The sequence below is a fragment of the Brassica napus genome, chromosome A5 (genome assembly GCF_020379485.1).
Source record: "Brassica napus cultivar Da-Ae chromosome A5, Da-Ae, whole genome shotgun sequence".
NCBI lineage: Eukaryota > Viridiplantae > Streptophyta > Magnoliopsida > Brassicales > Brassicaceae > Brassica > Brassica napus.
The window spans coordinates 4,969,674-4,997,149 of record NC_063438.1 but is presented as its reverse complement, the minus strand read 5'-3'; the positions used below and the strand labels follow the sequence as shown (position 1 = coordinate 4,997,149).

Genomic DNA, 27,476 nt, shown 5'->3' with positions numbered 1-27,476 from the left:
AGAAACCGAAAAAATGGAGCATCTCTTTTAACAAGAAGCACACGAACACAATCCGAAAGCTAACCACAAAGCTTCTCACTTTCACTTTCACAATCACATAAACCTTTCTTTCTAATCCTATCCAGAAAGAAGATAATCGTTTTAGGTGAAAAATGGCGAAGAAAGGAGGAGCAACACTCGCCGAGGACGCACCGTGGCGAGTCTCCTCAGTAAAGCCAGTCCCTCGAATCAGCCGCTCACCTGTTCTCTCCATCTCTCAAAGCCCAGAGACCGATTACGCCATTGCCGTCATGAAGGTTTTGCCTTTATGATTGATTATTAATATATTTGGAGAGACTCAATTGTGTTTTGATTGCTCTGCAGCATCCGAATCCAGTAGGAGGTGGTTTGGCGATGGAAGCAGTGCTTGAATCTGCAGGACCTGAATGCGTTGTTCCTGGTCAAGTCACGCCTCTTCGCCTTCTTGGTGTTAAGGTTACACTCTTGAGGACTACTTAGCTTTATATTTATGGAAATGTCTTTTTTATTTATTTGCGTTTATGAGGTTTCGATTTGTGTAAGAGTTGTTTTCATCATGTTTGTTTGATGTTTGTGTAGGTGTGGCCTGTTGAAGTTGATCTTAAGTTCTTGGAACCTGTGGGGAAAGAGCTGAAGATGCTTGGGAAGGTAAAAAAAGACACGACATGTTATTGCTTTTGTGTCTGAATTTGATGTAATTCACTTTTTCTAGTATTAGTCAGTATCTCAGAGGACATCTTAAGGCTAGTGTGTGTGTGATTTGAAGTTTTGGTTTTTCTATATCAAGATCATAGTTGGCATCTTCTTTTTGGGTTTAGCTTGTTTCTTTGGGCAAAGCTGAAACTATCCATGGGGTTACCCTGAGACTGTTTCTGGTCTAAGATTCTTTATCGTAAGTAGTAATGAAATGTGCTCAGAACATAGCATGAACGCATTGGTTACATAAGCACGTTGTACTTATTTTATTGTTTTGTAAGACTTTTAAGATTATTCATTCATGTTGATTTAACAATTGATTCTCTCTGTTGTACCTCTGATACTGCAGTTCATGGATAATGCTGTGGACCTGATGAATAAGTCCTTCATCGACCGTTAAGCACAACTGGTTTGGTTATGTACTTGTCAAGGTTCTTCTACGGCTAGAGTTTTGGAATTGCGGAACTTATTACAGGCAGATAAAGATATATGATCTGAGCAAAGTTGAATATGGTGTGTGTATAGAGAGGATTATCTCCTTTGAATATTGTTACAGAAAAAAATCTATATGCTATCAAATCATTGGTTTGAATTACTGTTTTTTTAAGAATAATATTCTTAAAGTTTCATCCAATGTTCTTCAAGCTTTTATTAGAGAATCTTTACTATTCCTCGTCAAAGAGGTTCAAAACGGTTCCTGCCAAAAAGTTTTGGAGTCGTAAAGTGATTTATGTTTTTTTTTTTATCTTAGAAGGAAACTGTGACTAGTGTGGTAATCTAAATTACCGAACTCAGGAAAGAAACATACACACGAAAAGTGTTGTATGCTTCTGGACCTCTTGCTCCTCTTTTGTTGATTGTGATTTTTGAGGCTTCTTGGTACATATAGCTGTCTTGAGAAGAGTCCAAAGTTGTATTTATCTTCTTACTACGGCTTTATATTAGACTTTAATCAATCTTTAAAGTTTCAAACACAAATCAATATACTGCCTTTATTGCAGCAATTCATAAAAGTTGCAGTAGATGTGGCTAGCGAGCCTCCAAGTTTTTGCTTTTGTGTCTAAGGGGAAGACAATAGAGGATGCAAGATAGGGTCACAAACAGACAAACTATGGATTGGCTAAGAATGTCTTGTAGTAACATCAATCTGTGTGGACTTGGTTGGATGTGTTCGGCAAGTAAAATCTGTTTTACGTCATCTCTTACGTCTACAGCTAAGTTTCTTTTTGCTCTCCACGCATCTTTGTTTCTATATAAGCTCCTCACAAAGTATAATCAAGAATCAAAACAAAACTTCTCTTTTAGCTGAATCATCAGCATGGGTTCCGAAACAGCTCAAAAATCTTGTCCTCCTCTTCACTTTGTTCTCTTTCCTTTCATGGCTCAAGGCCACATGATTCCCATGGTGGATATCGCAAGGCTCTTGGCTCAGCGCGGCGTGACCATAACCATTGTCACAACGCCTTACAATGCAGGGAGGTTCAAGAATGTTCTAAGCCGTGCCATTGACTCTGGCTTGCCCATCAAAGTAGTGCATGTGAAGTTCCCATCTCAAGAAGCTGGCATGCCAGAGGGAAAAGAGAATATCGACATGCTCGACTCCATGGAGCTGATGATACCTTTCTTTAAAGCGGTTAACATGCTCGAAGAACCGGTCCAGAAGCTCATGGAAGAGATGAGCCCTAGGCCAAGCTGCTTAATCTCTGACATGTGTTTGTTTTATACAAGCAAACTCGCCAAGAAGTTCAATATACCAAAGATCCTCTTCCACGGCATGTGTTGCTTTTGTCTTCTGTGTATGCATGTTTTACGCGAAAATCTTGAGATCTTGGAGAATTTGGAGTCAGACAAAGAGTACTTCACTGTTCCTTATTTTCCTGATAGAGTTGAATTCACAAGACCTCAGGTTCCTGTGGAAACATATGTTCCTGGAGACTGGAAGGAGTTCTTGGATGAGATTAAAGAAGCGGACAAGACATCCTATGGAGTGGTGGTCAACACATTTCAAGAGCTGGAGCCTGCTTATGTCAAGGGCTACAAGGAGGCAAGGTCAGGTAAAGCATGGTCCATTGGACCTGTTTCCTTGTGCAACAAGATAGGAGAAGATAAAGCTGAGAGGGGAAACAAGGCGGTCATTGGTCAAGATGAATGTTTTAAATGGCTTGATGCTAGAGAAGAAGGGTCGGTGCTATATGTTTGCCTTGGAAGTATCTGTAATCTTCCTCTGTCTCAGCTCAAGGAGCTTGGGTTAGGCTTAGAAGAATCCCAAAGACCTTTCATTTGGGTCATAAGAGGTTGGGAAAAGTATAATGAGCTTGCTGAGTGGATCCTAGAGAGCGGCTTTGAAGAAAGGGTGAAAGAGAGAGGGCTTCTCATAAAAGGATGGGCACCTCAAGTGCTTATCCTTTCACATTCTTCTGTTGGGGGATTCTTGACACATTGTGGATGGAACTCAACTCTTGAGGGGATAACCTCTGGTCTCCCACTCCTCACATGGCCTCTATTTGCAGACCAATTCTGCAATGAGAAACTAGTTGTGCAGGTACTAAAGGCCGGTGTGAAAGCCGGGGTTGAGCAGCCTATGAAATGGGGAGAGGAAGAGAAGATAGGAGTGTTGGTGGATAAAGAAGGTGTTAAGAAGGCAGTTGAAGAGTTAATGGGTGAGAGTGATGATGCAAAGGAGAGAAGAAGAAGAGCCAAAGAGCTTGGAGAGTTAGCTCACAAGGCTGTGGAAGAAGGAGGCTCTTCTCATTCTAATATCACTTCCCTCTTAGAAGACATAATGCAACTAGCACAATCCAATAATTGATTATGTCATTGTTAAAAGAAATACAAATATTTATACATTCTTTATTTGGAGGATAGGAGACTTAGTCCAACACGTCCATAAAGTTAGGTTAAACTTCTTTTAAACATATCTAAAAACTTTAATGAACAACTAGAATTTTTGGTGGATTCTCAACCAAGTAAATCAAATATAAATCTGTCATATAAGTTTGATATCGTCAGCTTCCTTTGGTTTTTGTTCACTCATTTTCTATATTGCTCCTTTTTGCATTCACCTTTCTAATCTTTGTTTGATCTAATTCTTAAAAGTCTTATCATCTCATTATCTATAGAATCTTTTTCCATTACCGAACTCAGGAAAGAAACATTCACACGAAAGTGTTGTAGGCTCTGGACCTATGTTCTTTTTTTTTATTGATTGTGATTTTTGAGGCTTCTTGATACATATAGCTGTCTTGAAAAGAGTCCAAAGTTGGATTTATCTTCTCGTACTGTTTATATTGGATTGGAGTTTAATCGATCTTTAAAGTTTCAAACACTTCTCCTTGGGGTTAAATTATTAATTTAGGTGCCTTTATTGTAACAATTTAAGGATTTACAGAACATGTAGCTATCAACAGGCCTCCAAGTTGTTGTTTTTGTGTCTGAATTATCTTCTTTGTGTAAGGGAAAGTCATTACAGGATGCAAGATAGGGTCGCAAAGGGACAAACTATGGATACACAATCTGTGGACTGTATTGGATGTGTTTGTCAAGTAAAATCTATTTTACGTCATGTATTACGTCTTCTGTTCAGTTTTTTTTTTGCTCTCCACGCATCTTTGTTCTATATAAGCTCTCTCGCTCTCACAAATATAATCCAGAACCAAGACAAAACTTGAGAGTTTATCATCAGCATGGGTTCTGAAACAGCTAAAAAATCTTATCCTCTTCACTTTGTTCTCTTCCCTTTCATGGCTCAAGGCCACATGATTCCCATGGTGGATATCGCAAGGCTCTTGGCTCAGCGAGGTGTGACCATAACCATTGTCACAACGCCTTACAATGCAGGGAGGTTCAAGAATGTTCTAAGCCGTGCCATTGAGTCAGCTGGCTTGCCCATCAAGGTAGTGCATGTGAAGTTTCCATCTCAAGAAGCTGGTATGCCAGAGGGAAAAGAAAATATAGATTTGCTCGACTCCATAGAGATGATGATACCTTTCTTTAAAGCAGTTAACATGCTCGAAGAACCGGTTCAGAAGCTCATGGAAGAGATGAGCCCTCCACCAAGCTGCTTAATCTCTGACATGTGTTTGTTTTATACAAGCAAACTCGCCAAGACGTTCAATATACCAAAGATCCTCTTCCATGGCATGTGTTGCTTTGGTCTTCTGTGTATGCATATTTTACGCGAAAATCTTGAGATCTTGGAGAGTTTGGAGTCAGACAAAGAGTACTTCACCGTTCCTTATTTTCCTGACAAAGTTGAATTCACAAGACCTCAAGTTCCTGTTGAAACATATGTTCCTGGAGAGTGGAAGGAGTTCTTGGATGGAATTAAAGAAGCTGATAAGACATCCTATGGAGTGGTGGTCAACACATTTCAAGAACTGGAGCCTGCTTATGTCAAAGACTACAAGGAAGCAAGGTCAGGTAAAGCATGGTCCATTGGACCTGTTTCCTTGTGCAACAAGGTGGGAGAAGATAAAGCTGAGAGAGGAAATAAATCAGATATTGATAAAGATGAATGCCTTAAATGGCTTGATTCTAAGGAAGGTGGTTCTGTGCTCTACGTTTGTCTAGGAAGTGTCTGCAATCTTCCTCTGTCTCAGCTCAAGGAGCTTGGCCTAGGCCTAGAAGAATCTCAAAGACCTTTCATTTGGGTCATAAGAGGTTGGGAAAAATATAAAGAGCTTGCTGTGTGGATCTTGGAGAGCGGCTTTGAAGAAAGGGTGAAAGAGAGAGGGCTTCTCATTAAAGGATGGGCACCTCAAGTGCTTATCCTTTCACACCCTTCTGTTGGAGGATTCTTGACACACTGCGGATGGAACTCAACTCTTGAGGGGATAACCTTTGGTCTCCCACTGCTTACATGGCCGCTATTTGCTGACCAATTCTGTAATGAGAAATTAGTGGTGGAGGTGCTAAAAGCTGGTGTGAAAGTAGGGGTTGAGGAGCCTATGAAATGGGGAGAAGAGGAGAAGATAGGTATGTTGGTGGATAAAAAAGGTGTTAAGAAGGCAGTTGAAGAGTTAATGGGTGAAAGTGATGAGGCTAAGGAGAGGAGAACAAGAGCCAAAGAGCTTGGAGAGTTAGCTCACAAGGCTGTGGAAGAAGGAGGCTCTTCTCATTCTAATATCACATTACTGTTAGAAGACATAATGCAACTAGCACAATCCAATAATTGATTCATGTCATTGTTAAAAGAAATAGACATTTATACATTATTCTTCATTTACTTTATTTGGAGGTTATGAGACTTAGTCCAACACGTCCAGCAGAAGACAAGTCAGTGATAATAACTTTCCCTTTTTGAAGTCAAGTTCAGAAGTTAGGTTAAACTTCTTTTTAAACATATCTATAAACTTTTATGAACAACTAGAATTTTGGTTGATTCTAAACCAAGTAATCAATATTGTCATATAAAATTTGATATTGTCAGCTTCCTTTTATTTGTTCACTTTCACCTTTCTAATATCTGTTTGATATATTCTTAGAAGTGTAATCATGTAATTATTTGTAGGGAAATTGGTCAAATGTTTATATTTCTTTTAACATTAGACTTGGCTATTAAGAAGCAACAAAAATCTACATATTCAAAAGAGGAGGTCATGAAAATATATAAGTAAAAGCTTGATTTAACAGTTTTCAATTTTTTTTTGTTTTATTTTTTCTTTTAAAGTCGAGAAAAACATTTTCGAGTCAACATTTATAATAATAAAATACACTCATGTTAAACTGTATTTTATTTAAGAAAAACAATATTTGTAACATCTATTTATAAATTTAAACAAATATATATTAAAATAACTTAATTAGTTCTTGGATTGTGTTAATTGCGATATGTCTTGTAAGAGGAATGTGATGTTAGAATGAGAAGAGCCTCCTTCATCCACAGCCCTGTGAGCTACCTTTCCAAGCTCTTTGACTACTCGTCTTCTCTCTTTTGCATCATCACCATCACCCATCAATTCGTCAACTGCCTTCTTCACTCCTTCGTTATCCACCAACACTCCTATTTTATCCTCTTCTCCCCATTTCATAGTTTCTTCAATCCCAGCTCCTACACCGACTTTAAGAACCTGCACAACCAGTTTCTGGTTGCAGAACTGGTCTCCAAACAATGGCCATGTGAGCAATGGAACACCTGAGGTGATTCCTTCTAGAGTCGAGTTCCATCCACAATGAGTCAAGAATCCTCCAACAGAAGGGTGTGAAAGGATAAGCACTTGTGGTGCCCATCCTTTTATGAGAAGCCCTCTCTCTTTGACCCTTTCTTCAAAACCGCTCTCTAAGAACCACTCAGCTAGCTCATTATACTTTTCCCAACCTCTAATGACCCAAATAAAAGGTCTTTGGGATTTCTCTAGGCCTATCCCTAGCTCCTTTAGCTGAGACAGAGGAAGATTGCAAATACTTCCAAGGCAAACATATAGAACGGACCCTTCTTCTTTAGAATCAAGCCATTTAAAACATTCTTCTTGATCAATCACCGCCTTGTTTCCCCTCTCGGCTTTGTCAGCTCCTTTCTTGTTGCACAAGGAAACAGGTCCAATGGACCATACTTTCCCATCTCTAGCCTCTTTGTAATCTTTGACATAAGCATCCTCTAACTCCTGAAATGTGTTGATTATTACACCATAGGATGTGGTTTCTGCTTCTGCCATTGCATCCAAGAACTCCTTCCAGTCTCCAGTTGCATTGATTCTCACTGGAACTTGAGGCTTTGTGAATTCAACTTTGTCAGGAAAATTAGGAACAAGGAAATACTCCTTTTCCGACTTCAAATTCTGCAAGATCTCTAGGTTTTGGCGTAAAACATGCATACACAAAAGGCAAAAGCAAGAGAATCCATGAAAAACGATCTTTGGTATATTGAAGGCCTTGGCGATTTTGCTTGTATAAGGCAAACACAAATCACATATTAGACAGCTTGGTCTTGGTTTCATCTCTTCAACTAGCTTCATGACCGGCTCTTCGAGCATGTTAACCATTTTAAAGAAAGGTACTATCAAATCCTTGGAGTCAAGCGAATCCATGTTCTCTTTTCCTTCTGGCAGCCCAGCTTCTTGGTATGGAAGCTTCACATGCACTACGTTGATGGGCAAACCAGACTCCATGGCACGGTTTAAGACATTCTTGAACCTCTCTGCGTTGTCAGGCGTCGTGACAATTGTTATGGTCACGCCGCGCTGAGCCAGGAGCCTTGCGATATCGACCATGGGAATCATGTGGCCTTGAGCCATGAAAGGGAAGAGAACAAAGTGAAGAGGTGGATGAGCTTGTTGAGGTTTTTGGGAAGCCATACTTGTTTCAAATCAGTGAAGAACTTTCGAGTTTTGTTTTTGACTATATGGTGGATAAGAGGAGTGGGAATAAAAATGGCTTCACCAAAATGATGTAGTAGATGACGTAAAACCGTACTTTAAAGACAGATTATTACGTTCAAGAAGACACAAATCAAATTGAACTCTCTCTCTCTCTCGGACATTACCAAAATCAATTTGTCTTTGAAAATTCAACGTTCAGTTCAAAGTCTCCTAATCTAAGCTTGGCCCACGGAAATAACTATCAGAGGCAGCAAAAATCAAATTCAATGGACTAACATGTTATTCTAGGATTCGTGTCTAACATATTATTATATGACAAGACTTTCTATGTAACGAATATACTTTTCTTATATATAATATATTGAAAACTGAAAAAGAATCTAGCTAATCAAAAACTATTGCATAACATTATATTTAGTGTAATTTGTATGATATATCATATTGTAATACATATCTTTTAAAATATTTGATGACTTGAATGAATAATTTTTGTTTTAATTAAAAGCATCATATGTGAAAACTTCTATAAATAAGTATATATTGTTTGCTCTTTCTCATTAACCGATTAATAAAAGTGATTTATTAGTATATGTTGTGATAATAAGGAAAGCTTTTTTATTTTTTTATTTCTTTGGTTATATACTTAATTATGTTTTTTTGTCATTCAGCTCTATTTCCCTTGCTTTATTTATAATTGGAGACTTCGTCAGCAAGTCCAGCAGAAGACAAGTCAATGATAATAACTTTCACTTTCTGAAGTCAAATTCCGAAAGTCAGCTTAAATTTCTTTTAGGCATATCTTAAAACTTTTATAAATGAATAACTAAAACTAATACCAATCGTGCAGGTTCTTGAAGAGGTTATGAAATGGGGAGAAGAGGAGAAGATAGGCGTGTTGGTGGATAATGAAGGTGTGAAGAAGGCTGTGGAAGAATTGATGGGTGATGGTGATGATGCTAAGGAGAGAAGAAGAAGAGCCAAAGAGCTTGGAAAGTTGTCTCACAGGGCTATGTATGAAGGAGGCTCTTCTTATTCTAACATCACATTCCTCTTACAAGACATATCGTAGTTAGCACAATCCAAGAATTGATTACGTCAATATTTTCTTAAAGCTAAGAAAAAATGTTACCAATAATGTCATTCTTAAGAAACTATAGTTTATCATTCTTCTAATAATATAGTTTATCACAGAAAAGATAAACAATACTAAAGATAGATAAAATGTTGTAAAATGTTGGCGACTCAAGCGACTATCTTTCATCTCTGGAAACAGAGAAACAACGCTTATCACAACAGCTGTGTGGTTCTTCCTCCTGTGATCTCGAAAATGATTTATAAGGATGTCAAGAATACGATCTTGGCAAGATGGAATAGGAAGCAATTTCGTACCTTCTTATCTCTTTGGATCACTTAATCTTTGTGTAATGTTGCTCTAGTTGATCTACCTTGTTTTTATTTGTTTTTGCTTAGGTAGAGTATTTTTTAGATTCTACTTTGTAAAATCTGAACATCATTAATATGATATTAGCATTCTTAGCAAAAAAATAAATAAAATGTTGTACGACGAAGCTTTCATTTATATATTTGCATGGCAAGTTTTTTTTTTTGCATGGCAAGTTTATTTGGCGGCTGTGGACTTAATACACAAGTGTTGTGATTTACTTATCTTTTGATGGTCATTATATATTATGAACGTGAAGTAATAGATCTTTTTCCATTTTTTTATGAGGATTATCTAATATATATCTTTTGATGGTATATATTAGTACTTTTCGGTTTCATAAAAAAAAAAATTGTGTTCATAGTATTAAGAAGACATATTAAATTTATAATAAATGTATTAATTTTTATAAATATATTTTTTAATAAAGTTACGATTTGTTATCATTAAATAATATAAAATTTACAGAATACACGAAATTCTATATTTGCAAAACAAAATTTTCCCCAAACTTTTTAGTGGAATTAACGGAGGTAGTATCAATGAAACAAAATGATAAATGGGTGAAACCTATACTTAGTTCCACCATTTTCTTCGAGTTCCAACAATTTTTGTAGTTCCACTTCGAGTTCTAACACTCTTTACTCCAGTTCCAAATTCGAACAATCTTCTTAGGCGCAAAACTTACGTAAACAACAGCTTTGGATAATTGGCTTCAGTAGTAGGTATTGTCTCTTTGTAAAAAAATATGGGGGACCATGATTAGAATCCACGAAAATTTCAATAACAGTTTGTCACTATACATGTCTTCATGTCTTAAATGACAAGAAAACTGATCAATGTGCTTAATAGATAAGTCTAGAGTTAATTTGGTCTGGTTAACAAAAGAAACACGTACGTTATATGCAAATTAGTCTTTAAAGCTATGTGACAGAATATGAACCCTCAAAACAAGGACTAATATATACCATCCCTTGGAAGATTTTGGCATGCAAAAACCATAGTGGTACAGCATATATCTTAGTATGTAATTGTCATATATACTTTTGAAGATAAGTACTCTTAAGTTTTATGCCTTTTTATTGGTGCTTTGATGGTTGTAAATATCAAAGCTATGTTTACCCAAATAATGTTATAGAGATTACCGTGGGCGAAGCTTGATTTGAAGGCTTTGAAATGAACGTTGAAGTTTCAAAGACAATTTGATTTTGGTAATGTCCGAGAGAATTAATATTGATTTTGCGTCTTGCGCATCAAGTATCTTAATTAATTTTAATTACCTCTTAGTAACTTTCAAGGGAAATAAAGGACACTAGGAGACGCATAATAGTCACAAAAGGACAACAGAAGAAAGTATTGGCCAAGAAACGTCTTCTTGAACGTAGTAATCTGTCTTTTATGTCAACAATATTATGTGTTGCTTGACGTCATGTACTACATCAGTTTGGTCTTATAAATCTTATATAAGCCAACGATCAGTCGATCACACACCCACAACACAAGCAAAACAAACTTGAAAGTTGAAATCACTATGGCTTCCCAAAACTCTCAACAACTTCATCCTCCTCTTCACTTTGTTCTCTTCCCTTTCATGGCTCAGGGCCACATGATTCCCATGGTTGATATTGCAAGGCTTCTGGCTCAGCGCGGTGTGACCATAACAATTGTCACAACTCCTCACAACGCAGAGAGGTTCAAGAATGTATTCGACCGTGCCATCGAGTCTGGTTTGCCCATCAACGTAGTGCATGTGAAGCTTCCATATTCAGAAGCTGGGCTGCCAGAAGGAAAAGAGAATCTCGACTTGCTCGACTCGATAGAGTTCAGGGTACCTTTCTTTAAAGCAGCTAACATGCTAGAAGAGCCGGTCCTGAAGCTACTAGAAGATATGAAACCTAGACCAAGCTGTCTAGTTTCTTCTTTTTGTTTGCCGTACACAAGTAAAATCGCCAAGGCGTTCAATATACCAAAGATCGTTTTCCATGGATTGTCTTGCTTTTGTCTTTTGTGTATGCATGTTTTACGCAACAATCTTGAGATCTTGGAGAATTTAAAGTCTGACAAAGAGTATTTCTATGTTCCTAGTTTTCCTGACAGAGTTCAATTCACAAAGCCTCAGTTCCCTGTGAGCACCAATGAAAAGGGAGGTTGGACGGACATCTTGGACGCAATGATAGAAGCAGATAACACATCTTACGGTGTAATCACCAACACATTTCAAGAGCTGGAACCTGCTTATGTCAAAGAGTACAAAGACGCTAGAGATGGGAAAGTATGGTCAATTGGACCTGTTTCCTTGTGCAACAAGATAGAAGACAAAGCTGAGAGGGGAAACAAGGCGGTTATTGGCCAAGAAGAGTGTATCAAGTGGCTTGATTCTAAAGAAAAAGGGTCGGTGATATATGTTTGCCTTGGAAGTATCTGCAATCTTCCTCTCTCTCAGCTCAAGGAGCTAGGGATAGGCCTAGAGAAATCTCAAAGACCTTTCATCTGGGTCATTAGAGGTTGGGAAAAGTATAATGAGCTCGCTGAGTGGTTATCAGAGAGCGGTTTTGAAGAAAGGGTCAAAGAGAGAGGGCTTCTCATAAAAGGATGGGCACCTCAAGTGCTTATCCTTTCCCATTCTTCTGTTGGAGGATTCTTAACGCATTGCGGATGGAACTCAACTCTAGAAGGAATCACCTCGGGTGTTCCATTGCTCACATGGCCATTGTTTGGAGACCAATTCGGTAACCAGAAGCTGATCGTGGAAGTTCTTAAAGTCGGTGTAGGAGCTGGGATTGAAGTGGTTATGAAATGGGGTGAAGAGGAGAAGATAGGAGTATTGGTGGATAATGAAGGTGTGAAGAAGGCAGTTGAAGAGTTGATGGGTGATGGTGATGATGCTAAGGAGAGAAGAAGAAGAGCCAAAGAGCTTGGAGAATTAGCTCACAGGGCTGTGGATGAAGGAGGCTCTTCTCATTCTGACATCACATTCCTCTTACAAGACATATCGCAGTTAGCACAATCCAGGAATTGATTATACGTCAATATTTTCTTAAAGCTATAAAAATAAAGTTACCAATAATGTCTTTCTTAAGTAAACTATAGTTTATCATTCCTATAATAATGTAGTTTATCATAGAAAAGATAAACAATATTAAAGATAAATAAAATCTCAAGTAAACTAGTTTATCATACGACGAAGCTTTCATTTGTATTTCTACATGGCAAGTTTAATTTGGCGGCTGTGACCACAGACCAGTGATCACTTACTTCAATACTGCAATGCAAAAACGCAGGGGTCTTTTCAGATTCAATCGATCATATACTGAGAATGAGGAGGTTACACAGCTAGTGGATGCTGCCTGGAATCATCACCCTCTCGATTCAGTCATTACAAAACTCAACTCTGTCCGTCGAAGCATCATCAAATGGGCTAAAGAACAGAATGTAAAGAGCAACCTTGTTATCCAATCTGCCCAGCAAGCGCTTGAAGAAGCACTATCAATGCCAGTTGCGGACTTACCTCATATCCAAACTCTCACTAATACATTACTGGTTGCTTATAGAGAAGAGGAAAGTTTTTGGCTACAAAGAAGCCGGATTCAATGGCTTAAGAAGGGGGACAGGAACACCGGCTTCTTCCATGCGGCCACTAGGAAGAGGAGAGCGCTCAATAATCTCTCAGTGATAGAAAAAGAGAATGGCGAGGAAGTGTTTGAGGAAGCTCAGATCTCTTCGGTCATTGCAGATTACTACACGGAGATGTTCACCACAAACAGCAACTCTGACTTCTCTCTAGTCCAAGCCTGTCTTGTTAATAAGATTACTCCAGAGATGAATAGTCGGCTTATAGAGATTCCATCAGACAAGGAGATTGAGGAGGCAGCTCGGTCGATAAATGGAGGAAAAGCCCCGGGCCCGGATGGTTTCTCAGCAAAGTTCTATCACTCTTATTGGCATATCATTGGGAAAGATGTAATCACTGATGTCAGGAGCTTCTTTGTCACCGGAATAATACATCCACAGCAGAATGAGACTCATGTTCGATTGATTCCCAAAGGCTCGGGACCGCGAAAGGTTGCGGACTATCGACCGATAGCTCTCTGCAACACTCATTACAAGATCATTGCCAAAATCCTTACTCGACGCCTCAAGCCTCTGCTGCCAGATCTTATCTCCAAGACGCAATCGGCTTTTGTAGCGGGACGAGCTATCTCGGACAACGTCCTCATTACGCATGAAACCTTACATTATCTCCGAACTTCAGAGGCGAAAAAGTATTGCTCCATGGCGGTGAAAACCGATATGAGCAAGGCTTATGATCGCATAGAGTGGGGTTTTATTAGAGCAGTCCTGGCCCAGCTTGGTTTTGACCCGATATGGGTCTCTTGGATCTTGGCGTGTGTTGAATCAGTGTCGTACTCTTTTCTGATCAATGGTTCACCTTCCGGTCATGTTACTCCATCGCGTGGAATACGGCAAGGTGATCCGCTCTCACCATACTTGTTCATCATGTGTACAGAAGTCCTCTCAGCGATGTGTACTAAGGCGCAACTAAACGGTACTATGGCGGGGGTGAAGGTAGCACGGAACTGTCCTCCGATTAATCATCTATTGTTCGCGGACGATACGATGTTTTTTTGCAAATCAACACCCGCCTGTGTCACTACTCTGAAGACGATCTTAGAGAGTTATGAAAATGTATCTGGACAACGGATCAACCTGCTGAAGTCGTCTATCACTTTCTCGGCTAAGACACCTGGTGAGGTTAAAGCTCGAGTGAAGACTGAGCTGTCTATCCCGGCAGAGGGAGGGATTGGCAAATATTTGGGCCTCCCCGAAAACTTTGGCCGCAAGAAGAGAGACATATTTGCGGCAATTCTTGATCGCATCAGACAGAAGGCGCATAGCTGGACATCTCGGTTCTTATCAGGCGCCGGTAAACAAGTTCTCCTCAAATCTGTCCTTGCTGCAATACCGTGCTATACGATGTCATGTTTCAAGTTGCCTATCTCTCTATGCAAACAAATACAATCCATCCTTACTCGATTTTGGTGGGATGCAAACCCGGAAAAGAAAAAGATGTGTTGGGTCGCATGGTCTACTCTCACACTGCCCAAATATGCTGGTGGCTTAGGTTTCAAAGACATTGAGACTTTTAATGATGCCATGCTCGCTAAAATTGGCTGGCGCCTTATACAGTTTCCAGACTCGTTGCTGGCACAAGTGCTGCTCGGAAAATATGCTAAAGCTTCCTCTTTCATGGAGTGTGAAAGCCCATCATCAGCTTCCCACGGATGGAGAAGTATCTTGGCAGGTCGGGAGGTTCTAAGGAAAGGACTCGGTTGGGTGGTTGGGAATGGAGAAAACATTAAGGTTTGGGGGGATCCTTGGCTCTCCTCCTCCTTTCCTACAGCCCCTATAGGTCCACCAACTGAGAATGCAGTATCGATGACGGTTAGTGAGCTTCTATGCCCTCTCACTAACGCCTGGGACATCCAAAAGATCCAGAACTATCTTCCTCAGTATGAAGGCATTATTAATAGGATTATCACAAGCTCTGCCCCTGCTCGCGACTCCCTTGCCTGGCTAGCTGAGAAATCAGGAGAGTACACTGTGAAAACGGGATATGGAGTGGAACGTGTTGGCTTGATCCCTCCTCACACAAATGAGCAAACCTTTGATTGGCTAAAGAACATATGGAACCTGAATACTTCACCCAAGATCAAGGATTTTCTATGGAAAGTCAAAAGAAAGGCAATCCCTGTTAGTTCCAATCTAGCGACCAGAGGTATGGCTCCGTTTCCTTGCGCGAAATGTGGAGGAGTTGAAGATGATCTCCACGTCTTCCTTCTCTGCCCCTTTGCTTCTCAATCATGGAGCCTACTACCAGTTTATGAAATTCCGGATGGTTCAAATAGCTCCATGGCGAGCTTATTTGCAAATGGTAAGAAGTACACCAATCTGCCTCCGGTGGGGTGTGATACCCCTGTCTGGCCCTGGCTCTTATGGAACCTTTGGAAAGCTCGAAATAAGTTGTGCTTTGAAAACAAAACCTTCACGGAGTGGGAAGTTGTGAACAAAAGCGTTACTGATGCGAAGGAATGGGCTGCTGCTCAACTACTCGCTGAAGAACATAACCACGCTACCAAGCGACAAGGTTCTCCTCCGATCATTCCCCAACCATCTCCTGGCCAAGTTCTGTGCCATGTGGATGCAGCTTGGGATCTGCGTACTGGTAACTGTGGCATAGGGGTTCTGTTTTCGGAACTGGAAGACACTAGGATCCAGCCCCTTAAGGTTTCTCGTTCTTTGTTTCATCAGCTCTCATGGGAGAAGCTCTTGCTGTTCGTTTGGCGGTGATGACCGCCTCCTCGTCTAACGTCCGATCGCTGATAGTTCTTTCGGATTCCCAGGTTCTTATCAACATGATTAGAGCTAAGGAATCACGCCCGGAACTGTTTGGCATCTTGTTTGACATCTATCATTTTAGCTTATCTTTTGAGGATATCTCCTTTCATTTCATTCCTCGCTTATGTAATGTTGCTGCTGATAATGTGGCTAAGGCAGTCCTGGCTTCTGTAAACTCTACCTCCCTAATAGGAGGCTGACTCTGTTTTCTTAATTGAATGAATCGTAGTTTGCTCAAAAAAAAAATACACAAAAGTGTTGTAGATTTACTTATCTTTTGATGGTCATGATATATTATTATGAATGGCTTTTTTTCATGAGGATTATCTTCTTTTTCAATCTTTAGTACTGCGGCTTCATAAAATATTTGTTTTGTTTATAGTATTAAGAAAACATATTCAATTATAATAGATGTATTAATTTTTTAAATATAATTTTTTACGATTTATTATCATTAAATAATATAAAATTTACTGAATACACAAAATTATATATTTGCAAAACAATATTTTCCCCAAAACTTTTAGTGGAACGGAGGTAGTATCAATGAAACAAAATGATAAATGGGTGAAACATATACTTAGTTCCACCATTTTTCCAGTTTCAACAATTTTTTCCGTTCCAATTCGAGTTCGAACACTCTTTGCTCCCGTTCATAATTCGAACAATCTTCTTAGGCGCAACACTTACGTAAACAACAGCTTTGGCTTCAGTAGTATAGGTAACATATGTGTTTTATCCCTTTTAAGCAAAAAAAAATAACGATTAGAATCTCCCACGAAAATTTCAGTAACAGTTTGTCACCATAAATGTCTTAAACGACAAAACTCAATGCGCTTAATAGATAAGTCTAGAGTTAGGTCTGGTTAACAAAAATAAACAAGTTATATGGAAATTAGTCTGTAAAGCTATGTAGCTAGACAGAATATGAACCCTCAAAAACAAGGACTAATATATTCCATCCCTGGGAAGATTTTGGCATGAAAAAACCATAGTAGTACAGAATATCTTAGTATGTAATTGTCCTATATACTTTTGAAGATGAGTACTCTTAAGTCTTCTGCCTTTTATTGGTGCTTTGATGGTTGTAAATATCAAAGCTATCTTTATCCAAATTTGAACCCCAAAACAAGGACTAATATATTCTATATTTTTATCCAAATAATGTTATAGAGATTACCGTGGGAGAAGCTTGATTTGAAGGCTTTGAAATGAACGTTGAAGTTTCAAAGAAAATTTGATTTTGGTGATGTCCCAGAGAGTTAAAATTGATTTTGTGTCTTGCGCATCAAGTATCTAGATTTAATTACCTATTAGTAACTTTCAAGGGAAATAAAGGACACTAGGAGACGCAGAATAGTCACAAAAGGACAGGACAATGAGAAGAAAATATTTGATTTTTGTTAATCTCTTACGAACTGCTTGTGTTACATAACGATCACATTGTGTTACACACGAGTTCGAGAGAAAGAATAAGATAGACGTTTCAGGCTTATAAACTTTTCTGAAAATACTTTTGTATTATTGAGATTCGGTGATGTGTTTACAACAGATGATTGATCTTTATATAGAGATCGAATCAGTACAAGTATAAGAGACACAACACTTAATACTAAAGAACACAATATGAAGAATTACAACTCTTTGTGTAATAACATAAATAACTAACTTATGTAAATGTATTAAGGAGAGATTAGATTATAGTTTAACAATTTTTGAGGCTGTGAGCTCTACGCTATCTTTTCGTTGTAGTTCTCAAGAATATTACTCCAGTTCTTTTTGGCATATAGTTATATAAATACAAAACGACGTATTCGTCCCCGCCAAGGAATGTACTTGTGAACCATATTGTGTTTTGTAATGAATAAACCAACTTGTTATTGTTCTCTTTTACAACACTTTTTATTTATTTTTCTTGAATTCCATTCTTTTCATGAGTCTATAAATATACATATATGTAAGCAGAGCAATTACACAACACACACACACAATCCAAATCAAAGCAACAAAAAAAAAAAACTTAAAGAGAGTTTCTCATGGCTTCCAAAACACCCGACAATTTCATCCTCATCTTCACTTTGTTCTCTTCCCTTTCATGGCGCAAGGCCACATGATCCCCATGGTCGATATTGCAAGGCTCTTGGCTCAGCGAGGTGTGACTATAACCCTTGTCACAACACCTCACAACGCTTCCCGGTTCAAGAACGTTCTTAACCGGGCCATTCAGTCCGGCTTGCCCATCAACGTTGTCCAGGTGAAGTTTCCATCTCAAGAACCGGGTTCACCACAAGGACACGAGAATGTGGACTTGCTTGATTCATCGGTGCCGTTAGCAACTTTCTTTACAGATATTAATATGCTCGAGAACCGGTGGAGAAGCTCTTGAAAGAGATTGAACCAAGGCCAAACTGCATAATCGCCGACATGTGTTTGCCTTTTACAAACAGAATCGCCAAGAACTTTGGTATACCGAAGATCATCTTTCATGGCATGTGTTGCTTCAACCTTCTTTGTCTGCACATCATGCGGCAAAACTACGAGTTTTGGGAAACTATAGAGTCTAATAAGGAGTACTTCCCCATCCCAAATTTTCCAGGCAGAGTTGAGTTCACAAAAGCTCAGCTTCCGCTGGTAACTGGTGATGGAGATTGGAAAGAGATTTTGGACGGGATGATTGATGGGGATAACACTTCTTATGGTGTGATTGTCAATACGTTTGAAGAGCTTGAACCAGCTTATGTTAGAGACTACAAAAAGGTAAGGCAGGTAAGGTATGGAGCATCGGACCGGTTTCCTTGTGCAACAAGGTAGGTTTAGACAAAGCTGAGAGGGGAAATAAGGCGGCCATAGGTCAAGAAGAGTGTTTCAAATGGCTTGATTCTAAAGAAGAAGGGTCGGTGCTATATGTTTGCCTTGGAAGTATATGCAATCTTCCTCTGGCTCAGCTCAAAGAACTAGGGCTTGGCCTTGAGGAATCCCAAAGACCTTTCATTTGGGTCATAAGAAGTTGGGAGAAGTATAATGAATTAGATACATGGATCTCAGAGAGCGGATTTAAAGAAAGAATCAAAAAAGGGGTCTTCTCATAAGAGGATGGTCGCCACAAGTGCTTATCCTTTCGCATCCTGCCGTTGGAGGATTCTTGACACACTGTGGATGGAACTCGACTCTTGAAGGAATCACCTCAGGAGTTCCTTTGCTCACATGGCCATTGTTTGGAGACCAATTCTGCAATGAGAAACTGGCTGTGGAGGTATTAAAAGTAGGTGTGCAGTCAGGTGTTGAAGATCCCATGAGTTGGGGAGAAGAGGAGAAAATTGGAGTATTGGTGGATAAAGAAGGAGTGAAGAAAGCAGTGGAAGCATTGATGGGTGATAGTGACGAAGCTAAAGAGAGGAAAGAAAGAGTCAAAAAGCTTGGTGAATTAGCTCACAAGGCTGTTGATGAAGGAGGCTCTTCTCATTTCAACATCACATTACTCTTGGAAGACATAATGCAACAAGCACAAATCAAGACTTGATTTTATCTTTGCTCTTCATAGGATCATATATATGCATGTAACGTGTTTGTTATTAATTAATCAAGATTCAGCTACCAAACTCGTATTAAAATAATGAAAACCAGTTAGAAAAAAGAAAATAAAAAAAACCACATTCTGATAGAGTTAACCAGCCAAATGCTAATCATGAGTTGACAACAAGCACATATTGAACGTCGTTTCTTCTTTCACTATAATCCTAGTATCGTACGTGTCACGTGTGTGATTTTCCGCCATAACATGTATTTTTATGTGGACATTTAGTTGATTCAATAATCTCCTATTTAAATCATCTAAGCAGGTGCTTTATTATCTTGATATTGTATATATTTTACGTAAGCGTGCATGGGAGGCATTGTTATACCTAGATCGCATGGTTATGCCGCATAACTTATGCGACAACGGTAGACGTCTATGTTAAGAAACATTATATTAAGAAACCAAGGGTATTCTTAACAGTTCAATGAAAATATGTAAAACTGTCTAAAAGTTATTTGCTATTTTTTAAATTATGATCTCTTTCAAATATTTTGAAGTGTAGTAGAGTGTAGAAACAGCTGTTTAGGTGGTCCTGGCTTCTGAGGAGTTCAACTTTGATATTTCTCCTAGCAGCTCCTCAGAGCTCAGACTTATCAACAGATTATTTGTTTCCGTGTGAATTTGACAGGACCCATTTCCCCACCGCCCCCGTCAACGTGGAGCTTTATTAGAGCATCAGCAATGCTGATACTCTCTCTCCATAACCAAGGTAAATTTTTTTATTAGTTTATTATTTTTATTTTTTAGTCAGTTAAAAAAAAAAAGAGAACCAATCATGGGTTTCCACGTGGCGATAGAACTCGTGCACAGTAAAAAATCTATGGAAGATTAATCCTTAGCTAAAAATTAATTTGGCACATATTTTTAAATATAAAGGGTTCCACAGTTTATTATAATAAATTTAATGTTAAAGATTTTGTTAAAAATCACCATTGGAGGTGATCTTACCATATATATATATATTTTTTAGCTTACGGCTTTTAAATGTTATCACTTGTTAAATGGTTTAGTAGAGAGAGGTGAGAGAGAGTCCTTTTTCTCTCTTTTCTCTTTCCTCTCCGACTTCCTCTTCTCGACTCAGCCTCTCTGTCTCCAGTTTCCGGTGGCCGACGGAGGGTCTCTACCCGTCGGTCGCCACCCCTGTCTCCCGTGTGTCCAGCCTTCCCCTTCTCCAGCTACGACTCTGCCCCTTCCTCCTTGCTTCATCTACTCTGTTCTTCGTCTTGGTGCGGCCGGATCCGGCGTCCTAAATCGGAGTCTGTGGGCGTCTACAGCTTCCCTGGAGTGATGGCGAGGTCGTGGCTAGTCGGATCTGAGAAGGAGGCGCCGTCTTGATGGTAGATCTAGGGTTTGACCTTGAGCAGATCTGGGTCAGATCTCTCTCGGAGTGCCCGCCGGAGTGGTGTAGCGTCGCTGCCTTCGCCGTTCTGGTCTGTTCGCTGCTTCCACTGTCACCCCCTGTCTCCTCATCTGGCTGCTTTGGTAAGAACTTCCCTCACTTGTTTCAAGTTGAAAAGACGATATAAAGGCTTATCGTTGGGGACTTCTTCTTGGGTATGATTTCTCGACAACCACCATGGTGTTATGTTGGGCTTTGAACTGTCTGGGGTCTCGGGTTTGATTGGAGCTTTCATTCTGTTACTCTGCTATATCCTTGTAGGGGCTTCCTGCTCCTCCGCTTTCAAGCTTCAGAAGGAAGATTGCTACTGTCCCCTGCCTCTCTTGATGCTCTGCGACTGGATTCCTTTGTGCTCTGCTAGTGTGGTGGGACCGAAGTCGAGCCGTTAAAACCTCCGCTTCCACCAGCCAGTACTTCACCTGTACTTCATCAGCCGGTTTCTCTGTGTCAGTTTGGATTCCTAGAGGACGGTCTGACATCTTCTTGAGATTGCAACGTCTGGAGTAAACTTCACCAGTAGCGATGGACGGACCAGGACTTGCCGACCCTGCTTCGCCTGTCCCTCTGTCGGAGTTGCCTTAGGGATGGTCTGCGGTCCCTCAGACCGTTCTCCGGTTGTGTTCTCTTATGAGCAATGTGATTTTGAAGCAGGTCCCGGCTTCAAGAGAAACACATTGGTCTCCTGCTAGCTAAGTGTTGTCCATGAAATTGTAAGTTCTAGCTAAGCTTCAGTGCTTCTGTATGGTTGTGCTTGAACCTTCTTTGTCTTAGTTAGTCTTTTTTATTTTTTTTTTATGGCTACCTAGACACATCTGCTTTGTCTTCTGACTTAGCGACTTAGATACATTAGGATTAGATTCGTCAAGCCGATTGTATCTCTCTGTTTCATTATTCGTTTAATGAGATTCACATACTTATCAAAAAAAACAAAAAAAAAATTTACTTACATTATTTAGTTAGTTTAATTTTTTAACGATTTACCAAAATATTATCTGTCAAAATAAGTTATGTTTTTATCACTTATTTTGTTTTTCAGATGTTATTTTTGAATTTTGATATGTAGAATATGTAGTTGTCCAAAGAGATAAATAGAGAACCCACGTTTGATTTTTTTCGTTAATTTTGCGGCTGTGAACACTTTTCACTTTGTTTTCGACGTACTCATGAAGATATTCTCTTATTTGTTTGTGGTTTATGAGTACAAAAGAACACATGTGAGTGGGCCGCCACGGAACGTGGCTCCCTAAGCAATAAGCCAATTTGCTTACATGTTCTCTCAAACATCGCTTTCTCTCTCTTTCCTTGACTCTCTAACCTTTTCTTTTTCCTTTTTTCATGAGAAAACCCGACAAATCAAAATAGGACCAAAACACTTAAGAGAATTCTTCATGGCTTCAGAATAACCCAACAATTCCATCCTAGTATTCACTTTGTTCTTCCCGTTGATGTTCAAGGCCACATGATCCACATGGTTGATAGCACGGCTCTTGGCTCAGCGCGGTGTGGCGGTAACGATTGTCTCGACGCCTCACAACACAGCGAGGTTTAAGAATGTCGTAAGCCGGACCACCCAGTCCGGGTTTCCTATTAGGCTGAAGAATGTGAAGATTCCATATCAAGAAGCTGGTTTGCCAGAATGACAAGAGACTGTAGATTCGCTTGATGCTATGGGCGTTTCTCGACAGTTGATGGATTAAAAATATGGATCTAGTTAAATTCAGATTTAGCATGGGTTTAAAGATAATTGGCGGATAGTTACATCATTTTATATTAATTAATTTTTTTCAAACTATCGCTATCAATGTGAGAGTTCATTTTCATCAACATATGTGTTTTTGTCCATAGAAAACTATTAATTGTAAGTAGTTTGTGTGTTTGTAACGAATAAAGCAATTTGTTATTGTTCTCTCTTTTTCTTCCTTGGTCAAGAACACATCACCTTTTGTTAATTCCTTGTCTCCCAAGTTTTCTTGCGGAAAACTCATCAACAATAACCAGTACTTTTTAGTTTTAAATGTGATGATTGATCTAATAAACGAAAGATTGGAAAATCAGAAACATGACAGCCATTACACATCCTACAAACTTTTTTTTTGTCAACTAGACATCCTAGAAATTGTGGAAGCACTGTAGCCTAGTGGTTATGGTTAAAAACTTCTACACCCAGGTCTGGGGTTCAAATCCCAGACTATGCAATTTCTTGCAGATTGCACAGGAAATCCAGGTTTCAATTCCCGGAGCAAGCGATTTATTCAACAATTATGCGATTACGGAAGAAAGGCTTACAAGAGTTTCTCAACATGGTGCAAGTAAATCCGGTCAGGTGTGATCTTCATATGACGGCTCAAATGAGGCAGTTAGGCGTAGATCCTCAAAAGGCAGGTAGTATTGTCGGTAATCGAATCGTCTTTATAATCTTTCTCATAATTGTAATATCTAAATAAATCTCCGACAAAAAAAAAACATCCTACAAATTTTTGCACATGCATGAAGAAGATTTGTAGTTTCAATAGTGACTTATATAACACGGGCTTTTAAATTGCTGTATTAGAAGGCCCAATAATACATAAAGCCCATTAACTATAGCTGCACGAGATCCAAACCATCCGAAGAGTTTAATCACATTGCGGCGAGTCACCGGCGAGGAAACTCGTCCAACCTCATAAAGGTTCAGCCTTTGAATCCGAAACTCGCAACCCGTAAGCTTCGTTAGAGACTCTTATCTCGATTCCCTTCTGTGTGTTGTCAGATTTCGTTAAAGTAGTGAACTTTGCAGGAGCAAGTTAGTTATATCAATGGAAAGCGATAAAGAAGAAGAGCAAATGGTGTTCTTGGATCGTACATCCCGAGCTACACGGGGTAAACGGTAAGGAACAACCCACTCGAAACTAATTAGAGAAAAGGGTTGCACTTCACTCTGAGATTGTGTGGAATCTTTAATTGTGTTTTTGTAGAATGACCAAGCTGCTCGATGACGAAGTAGAAGAAGATGAACAGTTTTGGAATCAAGAAGCTCTTAAAGAGGTTCTCTTTATATACCCTCTTATGTGTAGTTGCTACTACAGATTGTGTATTTATATATCTTGGTATCTGCAGGAAGAGCATGATGATAACTATGAAGCAGAAGCTGAAGTTGCTGATGAGTTTGACAGCGACTTCAATGACGATGTAACTACTTTGTTCCTTGTCTTGTTGAATATTAAGTACTTTTATTCATCAAAGTGTTCTTAAAACGTCCTTTCTTGTTTGCCTTTTGGGGGAATAGGAGCCTGAGCCTGAAGCAGTAGCAGAAAATGAAAAAAAGAAGAGAGGTTTGAGTTTGAACCATCTTCCAAGTTCATCTTACGAGTGCTATTATGTATTATATCATCTCTCTTGTTGCAGGGATGTGCCAAAGAAGCGGTTGATTTACCCTGGCAAAACAGCTCCAAAGAAGAACAAGAAGAAGAAGATAGTTTCGAAGCTAGAAGACGCTCATGAAGATGAAGAAATGGGAGACAAGGAAGAAGAAGAAGATGAAAAGGAACAGAATGAAACACAAGAAGATATGGAAAGTGAGAAGGTCATAAGGAAGTCTACTCGGACTTCAGTGATTGTGAGACAAGCAGAGAGAGATGCATTGCGTGCTGCTATACAAGCCACAACAAAGGTTTTTTTTTTCTTCTGCATTAGCTATTTTTCACTAATGGCTACACAAAGGTTTGAGCTCGTTTTCTCTTGTGCTTGTTTTAGCCGATAGTTAGGAAAAAAGTAGGGGAGGAGAAACGAATGACGCAAGAAGAGATGTTACTGGAAGCTGCTCAAACAGGTTTTGAGTTTTATTGTCTGTTTCTCTATCAGATTCAGAGACTTGGATAATTAAAGTATTTTTTTTTTTTGTGCAGAGATCATGAACTTGAGGAATTTAGAACGTGTATTGGCAAGGGAAGAAGAAGTGAAAAAGAAAGCGATTGTGCATAAAGATGTTTACAAGGGTCCTCAGGTTCGGTTTCTTTCAAAAGATGGTAAGCTCTTCTGATAAGATAGTGTTCTCTCATCTCATTTGGTTCTTTCCAGAAAAAAGTAGAAATCATGAAAGCGGTTTTACTTGCAGGATGCAACTATCTAGAGTTTTGTAATGGTGCATCATTCAGTTCAGAGATTTCCACCAAGTCTGTTCCATGTAAGTGGTGTTTGTAGATGAACAGAGATGTGTTTCTGGTACATGTAGTCCATATTGATCTCTAGATTTTACTTTAGTTTGGTTTCTCTTTTGCAGATCCAGAAAAAGCTGTATGTGTGATTACTGGATTACCTGCCAAGTAAGAACTTTTCTCTTCTTCTACTTTGTTGAAAGAAGCTAACTATGTTTTAGCTCTGCATCGTAACAACTAGCATTCTCTAATGTTTGTTTTATGGGTGAGACAGGTACCGAGATCCAAAAACTGGTCTTGCTTATGCAACTCTAGACGCCTTCAAAGCAATACGAGAAAGGTGCTATTTTGATACAAAATGTTGTTGCATACTGTATCAAAACGATTCTCATTCTCTTGCTCTAATCAGATGGGAGACACCGTTCTCTTTTACTTTTGTGTTAGAATCTTATGTTTAATTTGGTTCTGTGAAGGTTCATGGACGAACACAATGGCTTGAGGAAGAAAATGGAGATGGGGGAGTTGTTTTGAGACACTTGCTGCTGCTAACGGCTTTTCTTTAAAACGAAAGAGAACAATGGTTCCAAAGACGAGCAGATCATTTTCCCTCAGAAACTCGGCTCGTTTCTGTAATTTGGAGACTCCAGAAGCGAGTGAAGATTCTGACTCAGATTCTGATTAACAACGACATTCCCTGGTTGGTTCGTATATAGGAAAAAGGTTTTACTTTCAATCAACATCATCATGAACTAACAGTCATTTGGACCATCTCTACCGGCTGCTCTGTTTTAAATCATCTAGTGGTTTTGTTGCTGAGAGATGATGTGGATGTTTAGACTCAGAAGTGAGCTAATTGATCAGAGCTTGAACTGGTAAGAACACTCGCCTAGTAATTGATCCGCCCTAGCACAACCTTGTAACCTTCACAGAACCAGATAGAGTGTAACTCTCTTATATTTTCTTGACCTTTGCAAAAATCCATGTAATGTTAGCATCAAATGATTTTTTTAAAAATATATTACTTGGATTCAGTCAATCCAAGGCTTATCCTTGTATATAGTAGGTATTAGATTATTTATTTAACGTATTTTTCACTACAACCCAATTAAGTTACTTATTATGAAAGTTAAAAACAAACCTTATTTAGATAAAATAGTATATTTAAATAAATCCAACAAAAAGGTTCATAGAAGAGAAGTTATATTAATGAGGGGACTAGTTCAACAACAAAATACAGTGAAAACATTACAATTCAAAATTCAGCATCACTCATAAACCATAGGCATCAAGTTTTATAACAGATATATAGCACAAACACACAGATGGAGAGAAAATCAAAAACATTAAAAGGCAAATAATACAAACCAGGAGAAGTGAAACTATAAACCAACACAAGTTGAAAAGAACTCTCAAAGGGAAGAAGATACACACATCATCTTCTTCAGTCCCACTTAGAAAGAAATGCCAAAGGATCCGATCGAGTTGCCCTATTCACATAGATAGGAGAACCCGCTTGCTGAGACAGCGGGTTTCAGCTTCCCTAGGTTCTTCATAGAAGAGCCAACAGCACCGTCATATTGGTGTTGTGGAAGAGGGTTTCCTTTGATGCTTTTATGCTCTCTTTATAGACTCGCACACATAGTCTACATGCATGTCTCAGCAATATTTTACATCCTCACTCTACGTTTGAAAAACAAAATGATGGGTTGAGAAATATGAGAATCTTCCAAGGGATATGCCATATTTCCACAGCTACCTTTTCACTTCAGCTTCAATCACACTCACATGAATATACCTTTTTGTCATAAATCATTTTGCTTTACTTTCTTGCTTTCTTTAAGAAAATGGGATCCGATTTCATTAGTTATTTTGTTTAATGAATACATTAATAATACAATACCCTACGAAATTAAACAAAAAAAAAAAACACAAGTGTGAAAGTTCATAAATCCTAAGATGGATCATAAGTATGCGATGCCTACAAACCATCAAATAACTAAAATATCGGGCATGCATTTTGTCTTTGTTATTCTGGTTCGTATTCTATACCTAAGATAGATACATAAACTATTAAACAGCAGAATAATCACCAGATTAATTACTTTGGTGATGATCAATTGTTATGTTGTTGATTCACGTTAATATGCATCAGTGGATGAGTTTCTATTGGAGAGTGGATGATTTTTGTTTACTTTGGTCGTTAGTACTTTTGGAACTCTAGTGTAAACCACTATTTTTGTATTTCATTTATGATTTGTTATAACATTTCAGAAATTATTTCATTATGAATCCTGAGTTTACTTTAATTTGATCCTTCTGAGTCAAATAAAAGTAGTGCTAAACTACCAGCGACTAGTTAGCCTAAGTGATAAAACTAATGGATTACTTAGTAAAAATTTGGAGTTCATTGTTGGAAAAAACTACTCTAAAAGTATTAAATTACATAATTTGAATCTCGTCCAAAACAATAAGAGTATGTATCTCATAAGTCATAAAACTA

At 38.8% G+C, this 27,476-nt stretch overlaps 6 protein-coding genes across 6 annotated transcripts; 5 read left to right on the top strand and 1 right to left on the bottom strand.

Moving 5' to 3' along the window:
- On the top strand, nucleotides 1-1,343 carry LOC125609305. Its single transcript, XM_048780606.1, has 4 exons — nucleotides 1-296; nucleotides 364-474; nucleotides 598-666; nucleotides 1,064-1,343. The coding sequence occupies exons 1-4, from the start codon at nucleotides 153-155 to the stop codon at nucleotides 1,112-1,114; spliced, it is 375 nt and encodes a 124-aa protein (XP_048636563.1). The 5' UTR covers nucleotides 1-152; the 3' UTR covers nucleotides 1,115-1,343.
- A 546-nt stretch (nucleotides 1,344-1,889) lies between these two features.
- LOC125609303 (UDP-glycosyltransferase 73C12) lies at nucleotides 1,890-3,576 on the top strand. Its single transcript, XM_048780604.1, has one exon. It carries the CDS (start codon nucleotides 2,033-2,035, stop codon nucleotides 3,521-3,523), a length of 1,491 nt encoding a protein of 496 aa, XP_048636561.1. The 5' UTR covers nucleotides 1,890-2,032; the 3' UTR covers nucleotides 3,524-3,576.
- A 422-nt stretch (nucleotides 3,577-3,998) lies between these two features.
- On the top strand, nucleotides 3,999-5,943 carry LOC125609304 (UDP-glycosyltransferase 73C12-like). Its single transcript, XM_048780605.1, has one exon. It carries the CDS (start codon nucleotides 4,398-4,400, stop codon nucleotides 5,886-5,888), a length of 1,491 nt encoding a protein of 496 aa, XP_048636562.1. The 5' UTR covers nucleotides 3,999-4,397; the 3' UTR covers nucleotides 5,889-5,943.
- A 534-nt stretch (nucleotides 5,944-6,477) lies between these two features.
- Nucleotides 6,478-8,286, bottom strand: LOC106451092 (UDP-glycosyltransferase 73C3-like). The gene has a single exon (XM_013892951.3). The coding sequence runs from the start codon at nucleotides 8,004-8,006 to the stop codon at nucleotides 6,516-6,518; it is 1,491 nt and encodes a 496-aa protein (XP_013748405.1). The 5' UTR covers nucleotides 8,007-8,286; the 3' UTR covers nucleotides 6,478-6,515.
- Nucleotides 8,287-10,781: 2,495 nt separating this feature from the next.
- On the top strand, nucleotides 10,782-12,647 carry LOC106451093 (UDP-glycosyltransferase 73C3-like). The gene has a single exon (XM_013892953.3). The coding sequence runs from the start codon at nucleotides 11,003-11,005 to the stop codon at nucleotides 12,488-12,490; it is 1,488 nt and encodes a 495-aa protein (XP_013748407.2). The 5' UTR covers nucleotides 10,782-11,002; the 3' UTR covers nucleotides 12,491-12,647.
- Nucleotides 12,648-23,404: 10,757 nt separating this feature from the next.
- Nucleotides 23,405-26,031, top strand: LOC106451097 (SWR1 complex subunit 2). Its single transcript, XM_048780603.1, is given in 13 exon segments — nucleotides 23,405-23,542; nucleotides 23,620-23,709; nucleotides 23,798-23,867; nucleotides 23,940-24,011; nucleotides 24,109-24,147; nucleotides 24,223-24,492; nucleotides 24,576-24,651; nucleotides 24,728-24,847; nucleotides 24,937-25,005; nucleotides 25,102-25,144; nucleotides 25,251-25,316; nucleotides 25,450-25,501; nucleotides 25,503-26,031. Coding segments are annotated over 12 exon segments (1,104 nt in total). The 5' UTR covers nucleotides 23,405-23,542; nucleotides 23,620-23,638; the 3' UTR covers nucleotides 25,659-26,031.
- The last annotated feature ends 1,445 nt before the right edge of the window (nucleotides 26,032-27,476 follow it).

Bases quoted from the DNA above. Each gene is read 5' to 3' on its own strand.
- LOC106451093 (XM_013892953.3), top strand. From the start codon at position 11,003: ATGGCTTCCCAAAACTCTCAACAACTTCATCCTCCTCTTCACTTTGTT.
- LOC125609304 (XM_048780605.1), top strand. From the start codon at position 4,398: ATGGGTTCTGAAACAGCTAAAAAATCTTATCCTCTTCACTTTGTTCTC.
- LOC125609303 (XM_048780604.1), top strand. From the start codon at position 2,033: ATGGGTTCCGAAACAGCTCAAAAATCTTGTCCTCCTCTTCACTTTGTT.
- LOC125609305 (XM_048780606.1), top strand. From the start codon at position 153: ATGGCGAAGAAAGGAGGAGCAACACTCGCCGAGGACGCACCGTGGCGA. The intron at 297-363 runs GTTTTGCCTTTA...ATTGCTCTGCAG, and splicing joins ACGCCATTGCCGTCATGAAG to CATCCGAATCCAGTAGGAGG. The intron at 475-597 runs GTTACACTCTTG...ATGTTTGTGTAG, and splicing joins TTCGCCTTCTTGGTGTTAAG to GTGTGGCCTGTTGAAGTTGA.
- LOC106451092 (XM_013892951.3), bottom strand. From the start codon at position 8,006: ATGGCTTCCCAAAAACCTCAACAAGCTCATCCACCTCTTCACTTTGTT.